General features: G+C 39.6%; 2 protein-coding genes across 3 annotated transcripts in view; one reads left to right on the top strand and one right to left on the bottom strand.

Annotated features, from left to right (window-relative positions):
* Positions 1 to 7,475, top strand: part of MFSD2B (MFSD2 lysolipid transporter B, sphingolipid) — a 21,813-nt gene extending 14,338 nt beyond the window's left edge. Inside the window, exon 12 of the transcript XR_003005862.1 lies at positions 6,894 to 7,475. The gene's annotated coding sequence lies outside the window, so the exon portion shown is untranslated. The remainder of the gene's footprint in view (positions 1 to 6,893) is intronic.
* Positions 7,458 to 23,726, bottom strand: WDCP (WD repeat and coiled coil containing). Of its 2 annotated transcripts, none has more exons than XM_024764548.1 (4): positions 23,696 to 23,726; positions 14,153 to 15,965; positions 9,411 to 9,528; positions 7,458 to 7,610 (listed from the first exon to the last, which is right to left on the bottom strand). In XM_024764548.1, the coding sequence occupies exons 2-4, from the start codon at positions 15,944 to 15,946 to the stop codon at positions 7,489 to 7,491; spliced, it is 2,034 nt and encodes a 677-aa protein (XP_024620316.1). In that variant the 5' UTR covers positions 15,947 to 15,965; positions 23,696 to 23,726; the 3' UTR covers positions 7,458 to 7,488. The 2 variants fall into 2 exon arrangements, 1 of the variants encoding a protein (XP_024620316.1); XR_003005861.1 differs by having other exon boundaries at positions 7,565 to 7,610; positions 9,411 to 9,512.

The raw sequence follows: 23,726 nt of genomic DNA, 5'->3' as shown, positions 1-23,726 counted from the left end.
TATGATTCTCATTTTCAGATGAGGAAACAGGCTTAAAGAGATTAAGCAACTTGCCTACGATCAGTTGGTGGTAGAAATGGTCTTGTACCCAAGTTGGCCTGATTCCAAAGCTTGTGGAGCTATCCAGGGCTTAAAATAGTTTTTGGAGGTATGGCTGACCCAGGACTTCGGTATCACAGGACCACTCCTCCTCTGAAACCAAACGCCAGCATCCCTGCCTCTGACTCTATGCTTCGATTCCACTGTAATTCCATTAAGCCTACTCTTCGACCTTCGGCTCACCTTTGCCCACTGAGCTCACCCCATATCCACGTCCCTCTCCTGACACCCACCCTCCTCAGAGCCCTGTTTCAGAGGAAGAAGATCTCTCCTTACCACCACGGCCAGCCCTGGGCCTATGGCCGGCAAAGGCAGACATCTCCCCTTGCCCCTTCCCTCCCACGACCTTTTCCATCCCCACTTAAATCCAGGAGAGCATGCTATCCACTTGCTCAAGACCCTCTTAGCCCCACCCCTGCATCCCATCAACAGTCCCTCAAGGTCTCACAAGATCAGGTCCCTTCTGAAGTATCACTTCCTCAGGGAGGCCTTTCCTGCTTCCCCACAATCGCCTGCTCCACCCCGTCTCTACGCTCCACCCACTTTGCCTGTGCTCAGTAGAACCCACCTCCACATACAACTATATAGTTCTCAACAGCTTTCTTGTTTATTGCTTGACACCCCTGTTAAAACAGAAATGTCATGAGGGCAGGGACTTTGACCGCTACATCCTCAGTGCCCAGAAGTGAACGTTCAACAGGAATAAATGTTTGCTAACTGAACAAGTGAATGTCCATGGTGCCCTCATCCTCAAACAAACAAAAACAGCCTTTCCTGTTCCCTTCACTTTCTCCTCCTCTTCAAATAATCGGTTTACTCTCCTCCCGCCACCCCGCTCCACAGCATTGTCTCCTGTCTCCTGACCCTCACCTGCCATTCCCTCATTTTTTTGCTTGTGATTTTTTAAAATAAATTTTTTTTTTTAATCTTTCTTTTTGGCTGTGTTGGGTCTTCGTTGCTGCGAAGCTTTCTCTGGTTGCGGTGTGTGGGCTTCTCATTGCGGTGGCTTCTCCTGTTGTGGAGCATGGGCTCTAGGCATTCAGGCTCAGTAGTTGGGCTCACGGGCTCTAGAGCACAGGCTCAGTAGTTGTGGCGCACGGCCTTAGTTGCTCTGCGGCCTGTGGGATCTTCCTGGACCACGGCTTGAACCCGTGTCCCCTGCAATGGCAGGCGGGTTCTTTCTTTTTTTTTTTTTTTTTGCGGTACGCGGGCCTCTCACTGTTGTGGCCTCTCCTGTTGCGGAGCACAGGCTCCGGACGCGCAGGCTCAGCGGCCATGGCTCACGGGCCTCAGGTGGGATCTTTAGTTGAGGCATGTGAACTCTTAGCTGCAGCATGAGGGATCTAGTTCCCTGACCAGGGATCGAACCCAGGCTCCCTGCGTTGGGAGCACGGAGTCTTAACCACTGGACCACCAGGGAAGTCCCTCCATTTATTTCATGAAAGAAATGTGTACACTGTTACCTACGTGTTGGGACAGGTCTGATGATTAGGTGGGGTAACACTGACCAAGGAAACCTCAATCACAGGTAGCCATAATGCTGTCCGTGCTGCTTCAAAACCCTGTCCTCCTTGGCTCCCTTACCTCCCTCCCGGTTCTCCTCCACCATCTCTGACCATGCATTTTCTGACTTTTCCATTGCTTCTTCCTTTGATGCTCTGTGGTCATCTTGGGCTTCCCAGGGCCAGTGATTTCATTCACTACCACCACCTCTACCCCACTCTATTTCCAACCTTGAGCTCTCTGCTGACCTTCAGGTCCCCAGAATCAAAGATCAGATGCCCATCTCAGTGTCCTCCAGGCAGCTAAAACATCACATGTCCAAAATGGACTCCTCACCTTCTCCCCACCCATGTTCTGTCTCCTGCATTTTCAGTGAATTTACGTCAGCATCTATCCAGTCACCAAAACCCAAAACTTGGTCTCTTCTTAGTTGCCTTTCTCTCCCATTCACTCCACCACCCCATTCCCCATATACACCGAGTACGGATTAAAGCAAGGGAGAGTGTTGCAATTTGTGGGTTCTACCATTATGAAATGGTAGAAGTTATTTGAAATTTAACAGAAGGTGTAACACCAGTTATGGATGGGTGTGGCTCATAACACACACAGCAAACTGATGTAGCTGATCATTAGGTGTATCTATGTTTGTGTATCCCTATGGGACTCAGTTCAGCTGGGTACAGTTTTCTGTGTTCACCTAGTGTTTCTTAAGGACAAAACTGGTACACAAGCAACAGGAAATTCAAGTTATGCTCTAATAGTTCCCTAATATAACAATTGTGTCGGAACAAATTTGTTTTCAAAACAAACATTGTAACAGAATTGAGTGTATATGTGTCTGGGTGTAAATATACAGAAATCCTAAATGGTCCCATAAATATTAAAGGAATAAAATAAGTATTTTAAAACATTCCCACAAAGAAAAGACCAGATCCAAAGTCTATCAAACATTCAATCAAGGATCATTCCTATCTTATGAAAACTTTTCTAGGGAACAGAAAAAGGCATACTCAGCAACTCATTATACCAGGCCAGAATAAGCTCGAAACCAAAACTAGACAAGCAAAAGCAAACAGAAAGGAAATCTGCAGGTTAATCTTACTTATGAACATAGAAGCAAGAATCCAAAACAAAATATTAGCAAACTGGGTCTGACAATGTCTAAAAAATAAATACATCATGAACATACTGGGTGTATTCCAACAATGCAAAGTTTGTTTAATGTTAGAAAAATCCATCAAGTGATATTCACCACGTTAACAGATTAAGGGAGGTAAAAATTACAGTCTCAACAGATACAGAAAGAACCATTTGATAAAAATCTAACACCCATTTATGATAAAAGTACTTAAAAACCAAGAAGAAAAGGAAATTTTTAAACATAAGAAAGTGTACAGCTTCCCTGGTGGCGCAGTGGTTGAGAGTCCGCCTGTCGATGCAGGGGACACGGGTTCATGCCCCGGTCTGGGAAGATCCCACATGCCGTGGAGTGGCTGGGCCCGTGAGCCATGGCCGCTGAGCCTGCGTGTCCGGAGCCTGCGCGTCCGGAGCCTGTGCTCCGCAACAGGAGAGGCCACAACAGTGAGAGGCCCACGTACCGCAAAAAAAAAAAAAAAAAAGGGTATCTACCAAAAACCTAGGGCTAACATCACTTTTAAGGATGAAACAGTTCCTTTAAAATCAGGAATAAGGAAAGGATGCCCACTATCCACAAAATTTTCATTATTTGTGAATGATATGATTGCCTACATAGAAAACCCAAAGAATCTACAGATAAATTATTAGAATTAATAAGACAGTATAGCAAGGTAGTTGGATATAAAATTAACAAAAAAGAATTGCACTTTATATGCAACACTTATAATTTTTAAAAAATATTCACAGTAGCAACAAAAAATATCAAGTACCTAAGAATAAATGAATAAAATGTGGAAAAACTTCTGCTTCTGGCCATGATGGAGCGGTAGAGACCAGATCTCACATCTTGGCAGGTTTGTTAAAAAACAAACAAACAACAACAAAAAGAACTAGACAGAATATATGAAACAAGAGTTTTCAAGGCAGTGGCATCAGGCAACAAAGGAGGAATCTCTAAGAGAAGGGAAACAAATGAGGTGAAATTTACAACTGCCCCAGTTTACTGCCTTGAGAATTTCCAGATGACAGTGAAGAGAACCAATTTAGAGTCCAGAGGGCTCCCTGAGTTGAGAAGACGGGCTGGAAGAGACCAAAGTGGCTAGAGTTTGCAGGACAGAATAGTGGAGGAGTGAGCTACTCCTCAAGAGAAAACTTGGGAGATCTACAGAGGGTCCCACTCAAGTACCCAACAGAATGTTGATTAAAGAAATAAATGTGAAAGACAAAACTTTCATAAAAGGAAAGATAAATGTGACTTCATTACATTGTAAATCAAGTTTACTTCAATAAAAATAGTGACTTCGTTAAAACATCTATTGCATGTTTGTTCAATAAAACACACCATCAAGGAAGAGAAAAGACAAGTCACAAACTGGGTGAAGATATTAGCCACATACTAAACAACATCTAGAATATATAAAGAATCCCTACAACTTGGTAACATAATATTGTAAATAAACCATACTTCAATTTAAAAAAAGAAGAGAATCCTTACAACTCGATAAGAAAAAGACAACCCAATAGAAATTTGGGCAAAAGACAAGAACAGGCATTTTGCAAAAGAGAAAACTGGAATGGCCAATAAACACATGAAAGACGCTCAATTTCACTGTTGGTCCAGAAGTAAAAATCAGGTTAAAGGAGAAACCATTTATAACTATTGGAGGGTCATAAATTAAGAACCCTTGAGCCTTAGAGCAATAGGAGCTGTTGGGAATGAAGACTGATATAATCACCTTGGAAAATAACTTGAATTTACATACACCCTGTGCTCCAGCAATTCCACGTCTAGATAAAAGGCCCTAGAGGGACTTTTCAAACACCTGCATCAGGAGACATTTAATAAGAATATTCAAAGCAATATTGTTTATAATCGCAAAAATAGAACCAGGGAACAATCCAAATGTGCACAGCAAGAAAATGGATAAATTATGGTAACTTAAAACAGTGAAAGCAATAGAACATACACATAACAAGTATGAACCTTAGAAACAATACTAAGTGAAAAAAAAGCAGGTTGCAGAAGAGTACATACAATAAAATACCATTGTATAAAGCTCAAAAACATTACATTATCTAGGCCAACGTGTATACGTGATCATGGTGAAACTCCTTTTTAAAAGGAAAGAGGGTATTCCCTGGTGGTTTAATGGTTAGGACTTGGCGCTTTCACTGAGGTGGCCTAGGTTCAATCCGTGGTCAGGGAACTAAGATCCCGCAAGCTGCACGGCGGGGCCAAAATAAAATAAAATAAAATTAAGAATAAAAAATAAAAAGAAAAGAAGAAATGATAATTTACAACAATCTAGAGATCAGTCACCTCTCGGGTGGAGTCACCTCTATGGAGAAGGATCCAGGAGGGATACACAGGGAGTTTGAATGGTTCCTAGTAACGTTCTGGTTCTTAAATTAGGTGGTAGGTGGTTCACTTTATTATTAAGCCTTCCTACACCTTACATCTATTGCATTTATCAAATAATACCGTACAAGATTTTTTAAAATGTGGGCCCAAAATACGATTTATAAATAATGTCTTTATGCAAAACATTCTCAATGTAACATTAAACAATAATTTAAAGAATTTAGCTCTTCTCTCCGTTTCCCTCTCCCAAAACCAACAAATACTGGATTATCTTCTATGATTCCAATGATTATAAATAGTAAAGGCCAAGGAAACATCTTATGTTTGAGAGTTGTCATGGAATCAGATTTGCCGGAAAGAAAAAATTTATGTTCTCAACTGTCCACCAGAAGAAATACAAAGACAACATACACATATGTAAAATCAAGAACATTCCTTTATACCAGCAACAATCACAAAGCAAACACCATCAAAACATTCACAAAAGCCACAACAGGGGCTTCCCTGGTGGCGCAGTGGTTAAGAGTCCGCCTGCCGATGCAGGGGACATGGGTTCGTGCCCCGGTCCGGGAAGATCCCACATGCCGCGGAGCGGCTGGGCCCATGAGCCATGGCCGCTGAGCCTGCACGTCCGGAGCCTGTGCTCCGCAACTGGAGAGGCCACAACAGTGAGAGGCCCACGTACCGCAAAAAAAAAAAAGAAAAAAAAAAAGCCACAACAACCATTAGTGATTTTATTGAAGACTCATTCACAGGATTCTGACCAGCAAAATGAGTATAACATACACCTTGAGTGCGGGACCTACACTGATCTTACTATGGGGTACCCCAGACCCCCTCTTGAGGTTTCATAGTTCTGTGCTTTCACCCCACCTGGACACTTTCTTTAAAAATGGAAGCAGGCCTCAGACTGTCCTCAGCCAATGCTCTCAAGCAACTGATTCCAGGGGCTCCACTTGCATTATCCCAGCAGCTCCTCTAATGCATTTCAATCACAAAGTGGGCCCTCGCTTCTTCCCTATCCCAGCTCCACCTTCATAAACTGTAACAGACCAACAGGAGTCCTCAAGGGTACAAAATATTTCTTTCCTGATGATTTTAAAAGAAAGGGTGAAAAAGATGCACTTGAGCTCTTATGCATCTGAGCTCCTATGGCTGAAACAATTTATCTGCAGATGTGCTCTGACCAGCTACACACTGATCTGTTCGTTATGCTGCAGTGACTGAAGCTTATGACTGTCTGAAGGCAGTGAGAAAAGGTGAATCTATCTGAAGCTGGAATCAGGGCTCTTTCCACTATGCTAAGCTGGTGCTTTAGCCCATAATTATAATAAACTATCTCAGATTCAGTGAAACCTCCAACTTTTTGAAATACTTTCTCTCGCAGATTCTATGCTGGTCTCTAAGACGTGAATCCAGGGGGTGAGGGGAAGAAAAATATCAAAATTAAAGTGACAATTTAAGGGAGTTGATTACTGGGAAAAAAAATAGGACATTTTTATGATCCCAACAATGGGGGGTGGGTAACCTATCAGGGAGAAAATCATGAGTGGCAACAGCACAAATCATGCTGTAGGCCTCACCTATGCTTAGCATTATACTAGTAACATCGGGACACACTCAAGTGGGGTCCAGAGGGAGTCAAAGCACTTGAAATTTCATTTGAAATTTGCCCAGGGACAGTTTTTAGGAGTACCTGGAACTACGTCAGCCAGAATTTTCTAGGGAAGCGAGAGGGTTAGGTTTATATCCTGGGAGGTCCAGCCAACATGAGAACTACTTTCTGTTCTAGGTAGCCCTGGGAGCAGAAGTCAATCGATTTTTTGTCTTCCTTTGAGCTCTGCTGATTCCTGCTCGTTTGGCGTAAAAAGATAGGCTGCAGCAGATGTTCTCCAGCACTCCTCACACTCAACTTTAAGCCAAGAAAAAGATTTATAACAATGCTGAGGTACCTTTTAAGTGCTTCTAAGGGCTTTAACACTGTTTTGGGTAAGGGACAAAAAAACCTCAGAGAAACCATAAAACGCAATCCACATGGCACCATAAAATCGCTTTGCACCGGGAATTCTGCCCTTAGACAAAACCACACAGTAATGAATACATAAATAACCACTTTCTGAGCCATCTACCAAAGACTGGGCTCTGCTGAGAGTAGGCAATGTCAGCCTGCGGGGAGAGGTGGCCGAGCTAGCCATGGCAAGTTCTTCACCTCCCAGCGACAGTACAAATCCTAGCTGGGGAGCGTCGGAAAACAGATCTTGCTTGTAAAAACCTCATCTGAAAGGCTGTGCAGCAAATATTCTACAAACAAGTATCAGACTATACTGCCAAAATGGTTAGAACAGCCGGTGGCATCTACGCTTTGGGCAGTATGTCTCTAAAAGACTTCAAGAGACAGGGCCCCTCAAGTCATTTGACCTACCATCTCTTATGACTATTTCCTGTGTGGCTGTGAAAGTTAAGGGGATGAAGCCTTCGCTATCAGCACAGAGAAGGATCCAGTGGGAGTCTGCAAAATAAAATAAACACATAGGCAATTTAGAATATCCTGTCTTATTCTATAAAGAAAAATATGACAAATACGACTTTTTTGAGGAAAAGAATGTAGTAGTTGATGAACCTGACCATCACAAGACATTACAGAGAATGGGGAGATGGAGGGACCCAGTATACACTTAAGGTCAGGTTACATGGCAGCAAGGGGATGTTGATGACAGGCATAGCTAAGGGACATGTATTTTCACCCAGGTTAGGCATTAATCACTCAGTGCTATGCATTTGAGCTTGTGTGTGCATGTGTGCACACAGGTGTTAGGGGTGTATGGTGTTCCTAACTTATATATCAATACATGCTGTTAAGCAGTTTCTCCAAACACTATGTGAAGTTGGGAACAGCTACTCTTTGGAGGAAACTTCTATATTCTTGAGATCCATACCAGCCTCTAGACACCCAAGGAGGCTGAGCTGACTAGAGGTAGACTAGAATGGCCCAGATAATCCTAAATAGTTTGTTCTGGGGTAACCTAGGGCCACTAGCATAATACATACCTGGACTTCCTCTGGTTCTTTCGAGTCTACTGTGTCTCACCTGTTGACCCTGTAATTTCACTTCTAAAAATCTACACTTTCCAAAAACATGTAAAATATGCAGAGAGGTTTTTGTTACGGTTATTTATGATAATGAAAAATTGGAAACCACCTAAGTGTCAAAGAAAACATGGCCAAGTAAAATATGGTATTAAAAGAGTAAATCCTCATCACAAGGAAAAAAAGTTTTTTCTATCTATATGAGATGATGGATGTTTAATAACTTACGGTGATAATCATTTCATGATGCATTTAAGTCAAATCATTATGTTGTACACTTTAAATTTATACAGTGCTGTATGTCAATTATATCTCAATAAAACTGGAAGGAAAAAAATATATGGTACGCCCAGGATAGACTATTAACCCAGTAAAAATAACAGTTATGAAGTCATATCATAAATGCATGTGTCAAAATAGAAAAATGCTGATGCTACAATGTTAAGGGGGAAAAGATGAAAGAAAATTCTATGTTCAGTGTAGTGGGTGTCCTGAAGACTCAGGCATAAGAAAACTGCCATGCTCTCCATTGGATGGAACACAGGCATGACTCAGTCCCTTGCCACCTAGGAGTACCCTTCATGTCCACAAGTCTGCTGCATATTAAAATGACAATTCCTTTAAGAAAGATTCTGTGGGAGTTCCCTGGTGGCCTAGTGGCTAGAATTCTGGGCTTTCACTGCCATGGCTAGGGTTCAGTCCCTGGTCGGGGAACTGAGATCCTACAAGCTGCATGGCCAAAAATAAAAAAGAAAACAACAAGGTCTACTGTATAGCACAGAGAACTATATTCAGTGTCCTGTGATAAACCATAGTGGAAAAGAATATTAAAAAAAAATGTATATATAAAACACCCACCCACACACACAAAAGAAATATTCTGCAATGCTATGATCTTTATGTTTTAGTGCAACAAGTATATATGAGGTTTTTATGTTATTTCCTTGCAGCTGTTATATATTGCTTCATAACTCTATTTGGTTTTTTCATGTGTACATTTAGGTTTTCCAGCTAGGTTGTAAGTTCCTTAAGGGTAGAACCCATATTTTCCATGTATTTTGGCACCTATAATAGGCCTGGGCATACAATAGGCAATTAATAATACTTTTTAACTATCTAATGAATCACTGAATGGTTGGTACACTTCATTTTCCTCACCAGTGGAAGTTACATAATAGAGGGAGGGGGTGTCAGGTAAAGTCAATTTCTGAATTTTACCTACCATGTAGCATTTCAATAAGAGAGAGGCCAAAAGTCTGCTGGACTGTACTGAGTCTTAGCTTGCCGTTGCAGAGAAGCACAGCTCTTTTTTCTACAACAGGACCTAAAAAATAAGATTTCTTCAAATATAAAAATAAAAGTTGTTAAACTGATTACAGAAGCAATGGAGTTAACATTTCCTAAGAACAGAATGTGTAGTTTAAAAAATTCCTATCTATTACCGCTATCAACTAAACTTCAGCTTTGAAAATAAGGAGCTTTTTGCTGCATCATTTAACACAACTAAAGAATCAGACAAAACACAACCCCTAATTTCCTTTTGCTCTGTTCTTCCCCAGCGTTATGTCCTTATTGCTAGGAACTGGCTTTCCTAGGACGTGACTAATAACACTATAGGATGATGGATGGCAGCCTGAGAGATAAAATCTGATGGTGAGGAACAACTGCTTGGCTGTTGTAGAAACAGGTGTACCTTGGAGATACCGCAGGTGTGGTTCCAGACCACTGCAATAAAGCTAGTATCACAATAAAGTGAGCCACATGAAAGTTTTTGGTTTCCTAATGCATATTCTATAGTCCATTTAAGTGTGCAGATGCATATGTCTAATAAAATAATGTACATACCTTAACTTAAAAATGCTTTATTGCTAAAAAATGCTATCATCTGACAATGTAGGGTTGCCACAAACCTTCAATCTGTAAAAAACACAATCTCTCTGAAGTGCAATAAGACTAGGTATGCCTGTATAACTAAGAAGTTTTACGTTTTCTTTATTGGGGAAAAAAATGCCCTAAGTCGTGGAGTAGCAGAGGATTTGCATAAGTAAAATAAACAAACTGTGGTAAAAATTCACTTAGCTTAGAAAAAGTATAAATAACAGTGATTTTTAAATTTTAAAAAGTTACATTAAAAATTAATGCATCTTTGAAAATGTTTGCAAATATCCATACATAAAGAAAATATAGAACAATTATAGCTCTATTTTAAGACACATCAAGTCCAAAGGTATATTCATAGAACATAGAATAAAAAATGTAACTTCTAATTCTATATTATGAGACAATATCTTCATGTAAGCATTTCTTAAAGTTTTATAAGTTATGTGTCTAACTTATTTTCTTGTTAAAGTTATCACTACTCATTTTCTGACTACTAAGAAAAATAATTTCAACAATAAAAGGTAAACTGTACTCCATTTTTGATACGATGAACAGCTCAAAAGATGTATGTCTACTATGTAATAACATTTTAAAAGATAGCACATGAATAAACTGTAAGGGCCATAAGCAACTAATCATTCATCTTAACTCTTATGAAATGTCGCTTCTGATATTATAGGGGGAAAAACTCTTCATTGCTTTTATTTTGTTTTTCTTTTACTTTTCTCATTAAAAAAGAAATATATGCTCAACATAAAGAAAACAGAAATTTGTAATGCAGAAAGTAAAGTCCCCAAAATTCTACCTCCAGAAGTACTTACTGATAACAGCTTGGCTGAACTAGCTCATTATAAATGGAGAAAAGGAAGAATTGAAAGGCAAAAAAACACATTTCTTTTTACTTTAAAAAATGCATTTACAAATATAAATATTTGTAAAAAAGTATATATTGTTTGATAAAATAATCTATTTAGGGACTTCCCTGGTGGTGCAGTAGTTAAGAATCCACCTGCCAATGCAGGCGACACGGGCTTGAGCCCTGGTCCGAGAAGATCCCACATGCCGCGGAGCAACTAAGCCCGTGCGCCACAACTACTGAAGCCTGTGCACCTAGAGCCCGTGCTCTGCAACACCTAGAGCCCATGCTCTGCAACAAGAAGCCGCCACAATGAGAAGCCCGAGCACCGCAACAAAGAGTAGCCCCTGCTCGCCGCAACAAGAGAAAGCCTGTGCGCAGTAATGAAGACCCAACGCAGCCAAAAATAAATAAATAATCTATTTAAAGAAAAATAAAATCAAACAATTAGACATTATATCTTTTAGATTGACAAAGGTTTTAGTAAATGCATAGAAAAAAATGGAATAAATACTTCCATTACTAACTATACCTGTGGTTTTCTCTACGGGTTTGGTTATGAAGAATTTTTACTTTCAACATTAAATATTCTTGGGAATTCCCTGTGGTCCAGTGATTAGGACTCTGCGCTTTCACTGCTGAAAGCCCAGGTTCGATCCCTGGTTGGGGAACTAAGATCCCACAAGCCACACAGGGTGGCCAAAAAACCCAATAAACAAACATTAAATATGCTTATGCTTACATTAAATATGCTTATATTAAAAAAACCAATAAACATTAAATATACTTAAATATGCTTATATTGGTTAAATTTTTTCTTCAATGAGCATACATTACTTTTGTAATTAGGAAAAAAAAATACTGTGCATCTGTTAAAAAAATTTAAAAAGCTCTGTGTGCTGACAGAGTTCTTGAGACTATGTAAGTAAATGGAAAAAGATGCAGAACATTGTATATAGTACCTTACCTTTGTGTAACAAAAGGAAAAATAAAAATAAATAGTAAGATCTGCTAATATCTGAATAAAGTAATAAAAATAAAAATGGTTACCTATATGAGGTGAAAGGAACAAGCTGAACAAGGATGGGGTGAAACTAAGACTTCTCAGTATATACCTTCCTATTGCAAGAATGTTTTGTTTTTTAAAGCAAGTAAATGAACTGCCTATTCAAAAAGAGAAATAAAAAGGGAAAAAAGAAAAAAATATTTGAAAAGTCATGGAAGGAAAAAAAAATCCAAACTAGATTTCACACTTGTAAAGTACTATAATTTTTAAAAATAAAAAATCTGTTTATTGAAAATATACTGAAAACTTCATGTAGTTAATAAAGCCATTTAAATATTTTGGCTGAAGACAATGTGGGAAAAATCCTCTTCAAAAATCTAGGATTGGGATGTTAAATGTTTATAAATATTTGTTTCAATTAGCTTTGGTACATAATATAACTAAGATCACTAATGTGCTTGTGAAATTAATTTAAAAAATTTTTTTATATCAGTGACTTAACTGATTTTTAACTGATTTATTTGTGATTTAACCGGTTTGGGGGACAATTTAGGAATTTGAATAAGAAGTAGGTATTAGATGATATTAAGTAATTATTATTAATGTTATCAAGTATGGTAATGGTACAGTGATAATTAAAGAAAATGTGATTACACTTTAGAACAACATCCCAAAATACTTCTGGGTGAAACACCATGATGCCTCTACTTAGAAAAATATTTTAGGAAACAAAAAAAAGAAGCAATTATGGTAAAATGTTAACAACCATTAAATCCAGGTGATAGATATAGATAGGGTTTCATTAGGTATTCTTTCTATATGTTTACAATTTTTTCATAATTAAAATATGCCCGCAGAGCGGCTGGGCCCATGAGCCATGGCCGCTGAGCCTGCGCGTCCGGAGGCTGTGCTCTGCAACGGGAGAGGCCACAGCAGTGAGAGGCCCATGTACCGCAAAAGAATAAAAAATAAAAAAGATAATGTAAAAACAATATAGTAAAATAATTCAAGAAAATCTAGACTATTACATATATATCAATTTCTATAATATAAAAAAAACTCTTTTAAACTGTAACTCAATAGGAAAAAATGAGCAAAACGCAATTCACAGTTGGCCAAAAAACATGACAACATACTCAAATTCACTAATAGTAAAGGAAATACAAATTAATAAAAGTGAAATACCACTTTGCACTCATCAGATTGGTAAGGAAGTGAGGAAAAGGACAGTCTCATTGGTCGCTGATGGACATGTGATGATGCACTGTTCAGTAAAAACTCTTTGAAAGGCAATCTGTCAACTCTATTAAAAGTAGAAGCATATATATATGTGTGTATATATATACTCTTCAAACTTGCACTTCCACTTCTGGGAACCAAGCCAACAGAAATAAAAGTATGAATACAAATAGATACATATGAGAATACTATTGCAGCACCATTTGGAGTGCCTAAGAACTGAAAACAAAGTGAATGTCCATCAGCAAGGGAAAGGCTGAATAAACAGCATACTCCCAGCATGAAGTCAAGAATGCACCATACGACCCCATTTTTGTAAAACAATGACAAAGTCACCACCAACATCCCCCGCACCTATATACCTATGTATACAAAGACCTGTGTAAGATTATATGAGCGTGAAGTAAAATATGAAAGGATCCACATTAAGCTGCTAGTTAAAGTGGGTTACAGGGAGGAGGAGCAGGGCCAAGTGTGACGGGAAAGGAAAGTGTTCATGATAAAAACGGATATGGTATGATCCCACTATATAATATTTTATGTTGGTGTATACAGGCATAAACAGATGTATTAAAAATTTTTAATGACTATAACCTCTCTTTTAACAGCATATTATAAGATGCTGTTATAATCTTATGCTGTTATGCTATTATAAGCTCTCTTATAAATAGAAGAGTGTCTGCAATTGCATAAGGAAAAGGTTTTCGCAATGAAACAGCATGAATTAAAAAAATTTTTTTCTAAACATAGCGTGCCAGAATGAGCGCAATCATTCATGTTTTCACACCATGCACATGATAAAATCACGGTGTATACTGGTATGTGTGCCCATCCAACCAACCTGGAAAGGTATAACAACTTGTCTGAATATAACATGTCCAGATCAGTGAAGTTCAACTAGAATACTACTTCCTCATCAATAAATTTCTCTTGCAGTACCTACTGGCTGCAGGAGCCAGTGGTAGCTCCTCAAAGAAGTTACCTGGCAAGTGATGTGAACATAAGGCACATCCTGAGAGAGTGGGTACACTGGAGAGGATTTCTTTCCATTATGTAGAAAGTCTGTGAGTTCAGAAAGACGCTGCTGCACTTCAATCAGGTTCCTAGATAAAATTTCCAGTATCTTAGATAGCTGATAATTTTCCTTTTCCACTTGTAAGTTAGGAGGTCCCGCGGTACTGCTGTGGTCTGGTGTGCCGCTGGGTCCGGGCAGTGTTACCGACTGGTTAACAGGCCCGGCATCTAGAGTTTCTAGGGCTGTGGAGCCATCACAGATACTGGATGGAGGACTTCTGATTTCTTGAATAAGGGTTCTTCCAGGCCTTCCACTTTGACTGCTGCTATTAGCTGTTAACAAGAGCCCTCCGTTTTGGTGACAAAAATCTGGGGAAAGACTTTCAATTAGCTTTTTTCTATTTGCTTTATTTAACAGAGTACTGAAAGCAGAGTGACCACTCTGGTTTTCACTCAGTGTCACTGGAGAGTCTTCTTCCAACATAACTTCTCTAACAATCAAACGAATCATATACTGATCAGACTTTGAAGAAAAAAGAAATGCCGAATCAGTGGATTTCTGTTTTCCTATCAAAATTAACAATAATTTATCTGTCAAGAAACATATGCCTTTTGGTCTTTCATTACTCTCTAACTGAATTTGCTGGATGTTTGGCATAAATGATGGAATGACAGAATAGATAAAAATTATATTACACGTATTGGAAGCCACTGCGACTACCTGTGCTTTAAGATTAAACGCCATTAGATCAGGAACCAGAATGCCCGGGATGGTGACTTTTCTGTTCTGGGTAACCTCCTTCTCAAAGGTCAAGAGGACCAAGTGTGAAGAATCCAGGCCAGTTCCTGTCAAGTAGTCCTTTTTTCTTAGACAAATAAGAGAACTAGCCTCAGATTTAGATCTATCAAAGTGTATATGAGTTAGATCCAGAGGATCAGAAAAGGATGAAGAAAAGGGAGAAACTGGTGTTTCAGAATTTGTTTCAGAGGAAACTTCGTCAATAACTGGTAAAGTATATAGACAAGTGCCTTCACTACTAGGGGGAACATCAAAGGTTCCAGATGCATTTAAGCCACAAATCTTATCTAGTGGAAGCTCAGTGGCTATAGCGACCTGTGAGTCCACAGTGGCTCCGATTGAGCGCACGTAGCTGGCCACATCAAACACTGGGCAGAAGGAGCATCTGTGAAGAGTCTTCTGAGCACTGTCCCAAATATAAGAATGCACGCTGCTGCCTACTGACACCACCAGCCTCTGGCCATCCTGGGTCCAACATGCACAGTGAATGAGGCCTTGGGTGCTGATGTCCACTTTGACCTGGGAACTGTCCCAGTGAACATTATGGAAAACGGAGACATCCTGTGCAGTCAACACAGTCAGGACAGCACTTTTTGGGTGCCACACACAGCCCTGGGGAAGGACAGGGAGTGACTGTCTAATCTCACAGGTCTGACACATCAGCCATTTGCTTGTCTCCGTAGTGCTAGGACACAGCTGCCACACAATGACATGCTTCTTGTGCTGGACAGCGAGCAGAGCAGGTGTGTCAGCTGTACCAGGTGGGGCCCAGGACACCCCATACACATGTTCAAATTGTCCAATGACCGCTGAGTCCCCAAACTTGGCCTCTCCACCGTGAAGGTGTAAATCGGTCAGGACTACCTGATTCCCATCAGTCCAGGCAAGGCCGTGAATTGGGTGTATTGCTTGATACAACGCATTCAGTCCAGTCCTGAGAAGTTTTCCTCTTCCCAACTCCATCCTTTCTGATAAAGGTTATCTGAAATAATTAGGAAGTTATACCATAAGAATACAGTCAGACAAATTCAGGATGTAGTACATTCTACAAGACAACTGGCTTAGCCCTTTCACAGGTCATTATTGTGAGAGGATAAAAGGATGGGAGGAATTTGACAGATTAAAAGACTGCCTGGCAGTGCTGAGAAATTATTTTTCCTGCAAAATAAGGTCAAACTTTTGAAACCTAATGAATAAAATGTTTTAGTAAAATTTTAATAATGGGGATGAAATTTCAGATTTTGTTATTGTTCCACAGGTTCATTCTATGACTGCCTCTGTAGAATACTGGTTTGTTTTTTTTAATTTTTAAAAATTCATTTTATTTATTTAGGCTGCATTGGGTCTTTGTTGCTGCGCGTGGGCCCTCTCTAGCTGTGGCGAGCGGGGGCCGCCCCTCATTGCGGTGCGCAGGCTTCTTCTCATTGTGGTGGCTTCTCTTGCTGTGGAGCACAGGCTCTAGGTGCATGGGCTTCAGTAGTTGTGGCATGTGGGCTCTGCCTGTGGGTCAGGAGTCTGAGCACAGCTTTGTGATCCTCTGCTCAGGATCCCCCACGGCTGCAGTCAAGGCATCGGCCAGGCCGTGTCCCTTTCTGGGGCCCAGAACTGTCTTCTGAGACCTCACGGTTGTTGGCAGCAATCCAGGTCCTTGCAGCAGTAGGACTGAGGTCTCTGTTTTCCTGCTGGCTGTCAGCTGTGGCTGCTTTTGCCATGTGGCCCTCATACAGGCAGTTCACAACACAGAAGCTTGCTTAAAAAGGAGAATCTCGGGCTTCCCTGGTGGCGTCCCCGCACCCGAAAAAAAAAAAAAAAAAAAAAAAAAAAAAAAAAAAAAAAAAAAAAAAAAAGGAGAATCTCTCTTTTTAAGGCTTTTGCCTGCCAGGAACTACAGAAAAGCACAGATCTAGGTTTCTGGTAAATTAAGGACTGTGTTGTACAAGAAGTTCTTATCACATAAGTGTTACGGCTTGCAGGCTCTAGAGCATAGGTTCAGTAGTTGTGGCACATGCGCTTAGCTGCTCCGTGGCATGTGGGATCTTCCCGGACGAGGGATCGAACCTGTGTCCCCTGCATCGGCAGGTGGATTCTCAACCACTGCGCCACAAGGGAAGCCATACTGGTTTTTAACAGTTGGTGATTTATGCAGCCAAACGTATATTTGGGGCACCTCTAGTTCAAACTTCCTTGATCACAGAACTGGGATACTAAAAATCAGCAATACAGGCAAAATAGTAACGCTTATGGTAGCAGTTTTTGGTTCAAAATTCTGAGCCACTCATAGGAAATCAGGTAAACAAAAAATGCTTACTAACCCTGTGTCTCTTTAAGTTACTGTAATCACAGTTTTTTACTGTAGCCTCACTATGATACTATGATGAATTAGAAAGGGCCAATAAAATATGCAAGATGCACATAAGGCCAGAAATGAGTCAACTCATCACGGAGTTGATCAATACTATAGATGGCTGCCTCTAGTCCTTCTGTAAACAGAGTATGTAACAATTACATATATAATAAGATCATAAGTGTGCATAAAGATTAAAATCTTGTAAAGTTAAATGTCAAAACCTAATTACAAAATGCATCATATTATTTGAAAGAGTAATAATTTTTATTGCAATTAAGGATCCAAGATATTTTAAAAGACCCTCATTTTTAAGGCTTTCAAATAACTTTATTTCATGTATATTTTTCTTTTAGATTGCTTACATCTGACTCTTGTCAGTATGCTTTATTTCATTTCCTTCCTAACACTGAAGGGAAAGCAAAAGGCAACACTTAAACTCCCATTTGTCACCAGTTTAAAATATGGTAGAGCCTTACTAACTTCCATCAATTTCGATGGTAAAATTTTGGGGTTAGCCTTTCTGTGAAATGTGAGACATGTCAAAACTGAGGAAATCAGGATGACATTGTTATTGAATATGAAAAAACAGACCATATTCTATAAACACACCCAGATACTACCTGAATTTACTGGGCAAATTAGAAGGAAAGGAAGGGAATAAACATGTCCAGTATGTGCCACACATGGTGCTGGTCACCTAGAATCCGATACAACCCTTGTAACAGTCCTGTGAGGGTAGCACTGTTATTCTTAGGTGAGAGACAACAGATCTGAAGCTCTAAAAAGTTAAGAAACTTGCCCTTCATATCTTATAACAAAACACCTTCCAGATAGATTAAAGATCCAAATGTGCAAAACAAAAATTAAGAGATTTAAAAGAAAGACTTTTTACACTACTATAGAAATACTCAAACATGTATATGTATGTGTATAAGGATTTACTATATCATTTTTTGTAACAGAAAAACCTAAATGTACATCAACATGGAAATAAATAAAATAAGGAAGCTCCATGAGTAGTGATATGGAAAAATCCCTCCCCCAAAAAAGCAGTGAAATTCACAAGATAACATGTTTAGTAAGCTACTATTTATGAAAAAAAAATCCACCTCTATATGTCCATATACATGTGTTTGTATATATTTACATAAAGATGCAGAAAAAGATCAGAAATAACACATACCAAACTGTTCACAGTACATACTGAGATGGAGTGAGGTGGCAGAAGAGAGAAGGTGGGACCCTCTTTACTTATTTCTGTATTTTTTGGAAAGACTTTTTATAATAAGTATATATTCAAATAGCCCTTTCTAATTGAAAAAACAAACTAAAGATTCAAATGTACAAAATACTTAATTTACAAATGTTCTTGGGACTTCCCTGGTGGCAAAGTGGTTAAGAATCTGCCTGCCAATACAGGGGCCGTGGGTTCGAGCCCTGGTCCGGGAAGATCCCACACGCTGGGGAGCAACTAAGCCCGTGCCTCACAACTGCTAAGCCTGTGCTCTAGAGCCCGCGAGCCACAACTACTGAGACCACGTGCCACAACTACTGAAGCTTGCGTGCCTAGAGCCTGTGCTCTGCAACAAGTCACCACAATGAGATGCTCACGCACAGCAACAAAGAGTAGCCCTTGCTCGCTGCAATTAGGGAAAGCCCCTGCACAGCAATGAAGACCCAATGCAGCCAAAAATAAATAAATAAGTAAAAAGTTCTTTTAAGCCAGTTAAAACGACAAAATTTTAAGTGGCCAAAGAATATCAACAGGCAATTTACAAAACAATTATGATGATCAATAAACATATTCTAAATGATGTTTAATCTTATTAGCTATCAAAGAATTGTCTAAACTTGCAGTGTCCATTTCTTCACCATTCTCTTCTTAACCCACCCCAAATTGACTCCATTCCCAACTCTTCTCCAAAACAACTCTCACCAACCCACCAGTGCTATCCACGTCACTGAATCCGATGGACATTTTTCAACCTTGTTTTATTGTACTTAGTAAATGTCAAAGACAGAACTTGAGAAGCTGCCTTCAGACCCTAAATCCAAAGAAATGTATTCTTCACCAAACTGGAGGATTTGCTTTTAACTTATCTGCAAATTTTTTCTCATTCCTCTTTGCTAGCTTCATCCCTACTCTTAGAATCTTTTACTAAGAGGGAATGGTCTGTTATACTTTTTTTTTTTTTCTGTTATACTTCTTACATATGAGGTCAGGTTAAGTGGTTCTACAGTGGCTTGCTAAATGGAAAAATATGTCTTCTGACATTACTAATGAAGAAAACTGCCATCTCAAACCCGTTGGTCTTGTATAATATATGTTTTTCCCTAATACCTACTTATGCACTTTTAAAAAAAAAGACTTTCATTGATAAATAATGCATGATACATTTTCCTGGAAGAAAAAATTCCTAACGGGCCAGTTACATCACAAGCAATTTATATGATATGTTTTAGGCCACCCAAGTCAGTCTAATGTCATTGAGGATGTGTATGGCTAGGGTTAGCACAGCGTAAGGATTTGTAAATAAAGGAAAAACAAACTTGACAGTAAAGTTACTGAGATGTTTTAGAAGAATTAATTTTAATATTTTCATCTTTACTAACAAGAAGAAATTTGGTAAAAAACTAAAAATAGAGTTACCATATGATCCTGCAATCCCACTCCTGGGCATATATCCAAAGAAAACTCTAATTCAAAAGGATACATGCAACTCAATGTTCACTGCAGCACTATTTACAATAGTCAAGATGTGGAAGCAACGTAAATGCCCGACAGATGAATGGATAAAGATGTGGTACATATATACAATGGAGTATTAGCCATAAAAAAGAATGAAATAATGCCTCTGCAACAATATGGATGGACCTAGAGATTATCATACTAAGTAAGGTAAGCAAGACAGAAAATGACAAATATATGATATCACTTATATGTGGAATCTAAAAAAAAAAAGATAGAAATGAATTTATCTACAAAACAGAAATAGACCCACAGATACAGAAACTTATGGTTACCAAAGGGGAAAGGACGGGGTGTGGGGTGTGGGGTGGGGTTTTAATTAGGAGGTTGGGATTAACGTATATATACTACTATATATACTATATATATTGATATAAGATGTTATGGAAGGGATTCCCTGGTGGCGCAGTGGTTAAGAATCCACCTGCCCATGCAGGGGACACGGGTTCAACCCCTGGTCCGGGAAGGTCCCACATGCCGCAGAGCAACTGTGCCCGTGCGCCACAACTACTAAGCCTGCGCTCTAAAGCCCGCGAGCCACAACTCCTGAGAACACGTGCCACAACTACTTAAGCCTGCACACCTAGAGCCCGTGCTCTGCAACAAGAGAAGCCACCACTATGAGAAACCCGCGCACCGCAACGAAGAGTAGCCCCCACTCGCCACAACTAGAGAAAGCCCACGCGCAGCAACGAAGAACCTACACAGCCAAGAAAAAAAAAAGATGTTATGGAAAAACCCGAACGTTTTGGCCAACCCAATAAAATAGATAACCAACAAGGACCTACTGTGTAGCACAGGGAACTATACTCTATATTCTGTAATAACCTATAAAGGAAAAGAATCTGAAAAAAATATATATATATACACTGAATCACTGTGCTGTACACCTGAAACTAACACAACATTGTAAATCAAATATACTTCAATAAAATTAAATTAAAAAATAAAAATTATGAAAAATTTCCTCAAAAACCCAATGATAATTACAAAAATCTCTTCCAATCCCTTCTACTCCCATTATTAGTCAGGGTCCTGACCACCTCTTCCTTTGTAGTAGGGTAGGACAAGAAGTCCTCTTCATTTCAGTCTCTTCTTTCCCACAGAGCCTAGACTCTGTGTGTTGGGTAGAATTGTCTTGAGAAAAGTCACAGCTCTGGTAATTTTGCATTTGTGCTCAAGTACCTTTGATGAGTCTCCACAGTCTGTGTATATAAAAGTTCTTCCAAAATGTTTAAGCAAAGCATTGAAGGCCTTAAATTATCTTATATTGCTATACCTTTCCAACCTTATCTCCCTGATCATAAAGGCCCTGCTGAATAATTTGGAATTTAGAGGAACCAGCACACATTCATGCAACAATGTGCAGAATGGACCTGAGAAACTAGGAAGCTGACAAGTTTAATAATGGGCCATGGAATAGTTTGAATGTCAGGATGAGAAAGTGAGCCAAGTTTGTAGCTACCTCAGTAGAGAAAGAGGGCCAGATTCAAGCGATATTTCTAAGGCAGATAAAATTGATATCAAGTAGGGTAAGTGGTGAGGAAGAAAGGAGAATTAAAGATAACATGCAAATTTTTAGCTTGGGAAATTGCTGAACCATTAATCAGAGATAAAGAAGACAGAGAATGCTTCAAAGGTAAGAACAGTGTGTAGTGTGTGATAAGCTTAGTATTAGATGTGCTTCATTTAAGATGTTTATAGGGTAGCACTGCACCTCAGGCAGTCAGAGGTAAGGATTTGGGAGTCACTGTTATAGAGTTAGTAGTTAAAAGATCAGAGAGCCAAGAGGACAAAGGGTGAAATGACCTTCTGGTGCTCCCCAATTATTTTGTATGCTTTAAAATATTTACAATTTGCCTGAAGCTAACTGTATACCTGTTGGTCTCTCAACCCTCAGACTATAAGATTTCTCATATCAGGAGCCCTGGTTGTTTTAGGAAGAGAAAATCTGACTATATTAATTCAGGGGAGAGGTGGTCAGAACAAGGATCTGGTGCTCAGTCTATGGCCATTTAATTCTTCTGTTTTTAATCTTCTTTAAAGACAACTTATAGTGAGAATCAAGGGGCTCAGGTGAAATGGAGCACTTCCAGTAGGTTTAAACAGTTACATACTCCCCAACTTGTTTTTCTAAATTTATGGTGTTTTCACTATAAAATAATTCCAAGTTCTTTACACTTATTAATTTTTTTTTTGTTTTATTTATTTATTTGGCTGCATTGTGTATTCGTTGCTGTACACAGGCTTTCTTTAGTTGCGGCTAGCAGGGGCTACTCTTTGTTGTGATGTGCGGGCTTCTCATTGTGGTAACTTCTCTTGTTGCGGAGCACGGGCTCTAGGCGCGCGGGCTTCAGAGTTGTGGCTTGCAGTCTCTAAAGCGCAGGCTCAGTAGTTGTGGTGCACGGGCTTAATTGCTCCGCAGCATGTGGGATCTTCCCGGACCAGGGATCGAACCTATGTCCCCTGCATTGGCAGGTGGATTCTTAACCACTGCGCCATCAGGGAAGCCCTTATTATTGTTTTAAATTAACATACAAGAAAGGTCAAAAGGACCTAGAGACTGTCATACTGAGTGAAGTAAGTCAGACAGAGAAAGACAAATCCCCATATGATATTGCTTATATGTTGGATCTTAAAAAATGGTACAAATGAACTTATTTACAAAACAGAAATAGAGTCACATATGTAGAAAACAAACATGGTTACCAGGGAGGAAAGGGGGGAGGGGAAGGGATAAATTGGGAGATTGGGATTGACATATACACACTACCATGAATAAAATAGATAACTAATAAGGATTTACTGTATAGCACAGGGAACTCTACTCAGTACTCTGTAATGACCTATATGGGAAAAGAATCTAAAAAAAGAGTGGATACATGTTATGTGCATTTTGCTGTACAGCAGAAACTAACACAACATTTTAAATCAAGTACACTCCAATAAAAATTTTTTAAAAAGGTCAAAAGGTAAATTCACACACAAAAAAACATTCATCCAAAGAAAATTATGACTACATCCCTCCAGATATTTTTCTATGCAGTTTGGGTTGAACTTTTTCAATCATACTGTACAATTACATATCACGATCTTTTCACTTTACATTATATATTAGGATTTCCCCATGTTATTTAAAGACTTTATAAATTATTTTTAGAAGCCACTTAATATTCACTTTTCCTTACTGTTGGGGAAGTTCCGTAATTTTTCCTTACTGGTGAGATACCTGGTTAGAGCCAACTTTATCCTTTTATAAATAACGCTGGGATAAAGGTGTTTATGCATAAAGCATGTTTTTCATTGTGAATGGCTTCCTTAGGATATATTCCCAGAAGTTTCACTCGTGAGTCACAGGGAATATACTCTCTGGTTTAAACCCACCCGCTGCTCGTCCGCATCCGCCAGCCCTCGCACGCGGCCCCCCACCATTCTCTCCATCCTCTCCGCACATGTGACACTTCCTCTTCTCCCCCCTCCCCCAAAGTGCCTGTCCTTCCACCTCTCTCCCCGCCCACCTACAGCCTCCCCACAACAGCCAGGCCGGGAAGCAGTGGAGACAAAAATACCTTTGGTCTCACTACCCCACCGAAAATCAGTCTCCCCTGGGCTGTACCTGCTCACAAACCGCGGATCCGAAGCCCTGA

The sequence above is a fragment of the Neophocaena asiaeorientalis genome, unplaced genomic scaffold (assembly GCF_003031525.2).
Source record: "Neophocaena asiaeorientalis asiaeorientalis breed wild unplaced genomic scaffold, Neophocaena_asiaeorientalis_V1.1 scaffold345, whole genome shotgun sequence".
In the NCBI taxonomy this organism is placed as follows: domain Eukaryota; kingdom Metazoa; phylum Chordata; class Mammalia; order Artiodactyla; family Phocoenidae; genus Neophocaena; species Neophocaena asiaeorientalis.
Note: the sequence above shows the minus strand (reverse complement) of the source record. Positions and strands in the feature narration are given on the sequence as shown.

Bases quoted from the DNA above. Each gene is read 5' to 3' on its own strand.
- WDCP (XM_024764548.1), bottom strand. From the start codon at position 15,946: ATGGAGTTGGGAAGAGGAAAACTTCTCAGGACTGGACTGAATGCGTTG. The intron at 9,529-14,152 runs GTAACTTCTTTG...TTATATTTGAAG, and splicing joins ATGTTCACATCACTTGCCAG to AAATCTTATTTTTTAGGTCC. The intron at 7,611-9,410 runs GTAGGTAAAATT...TTTATTTTGCAG, and splicing joins TCTTATTGAAATGCTACATG to ACTCCCACTGGATCCTTCTC.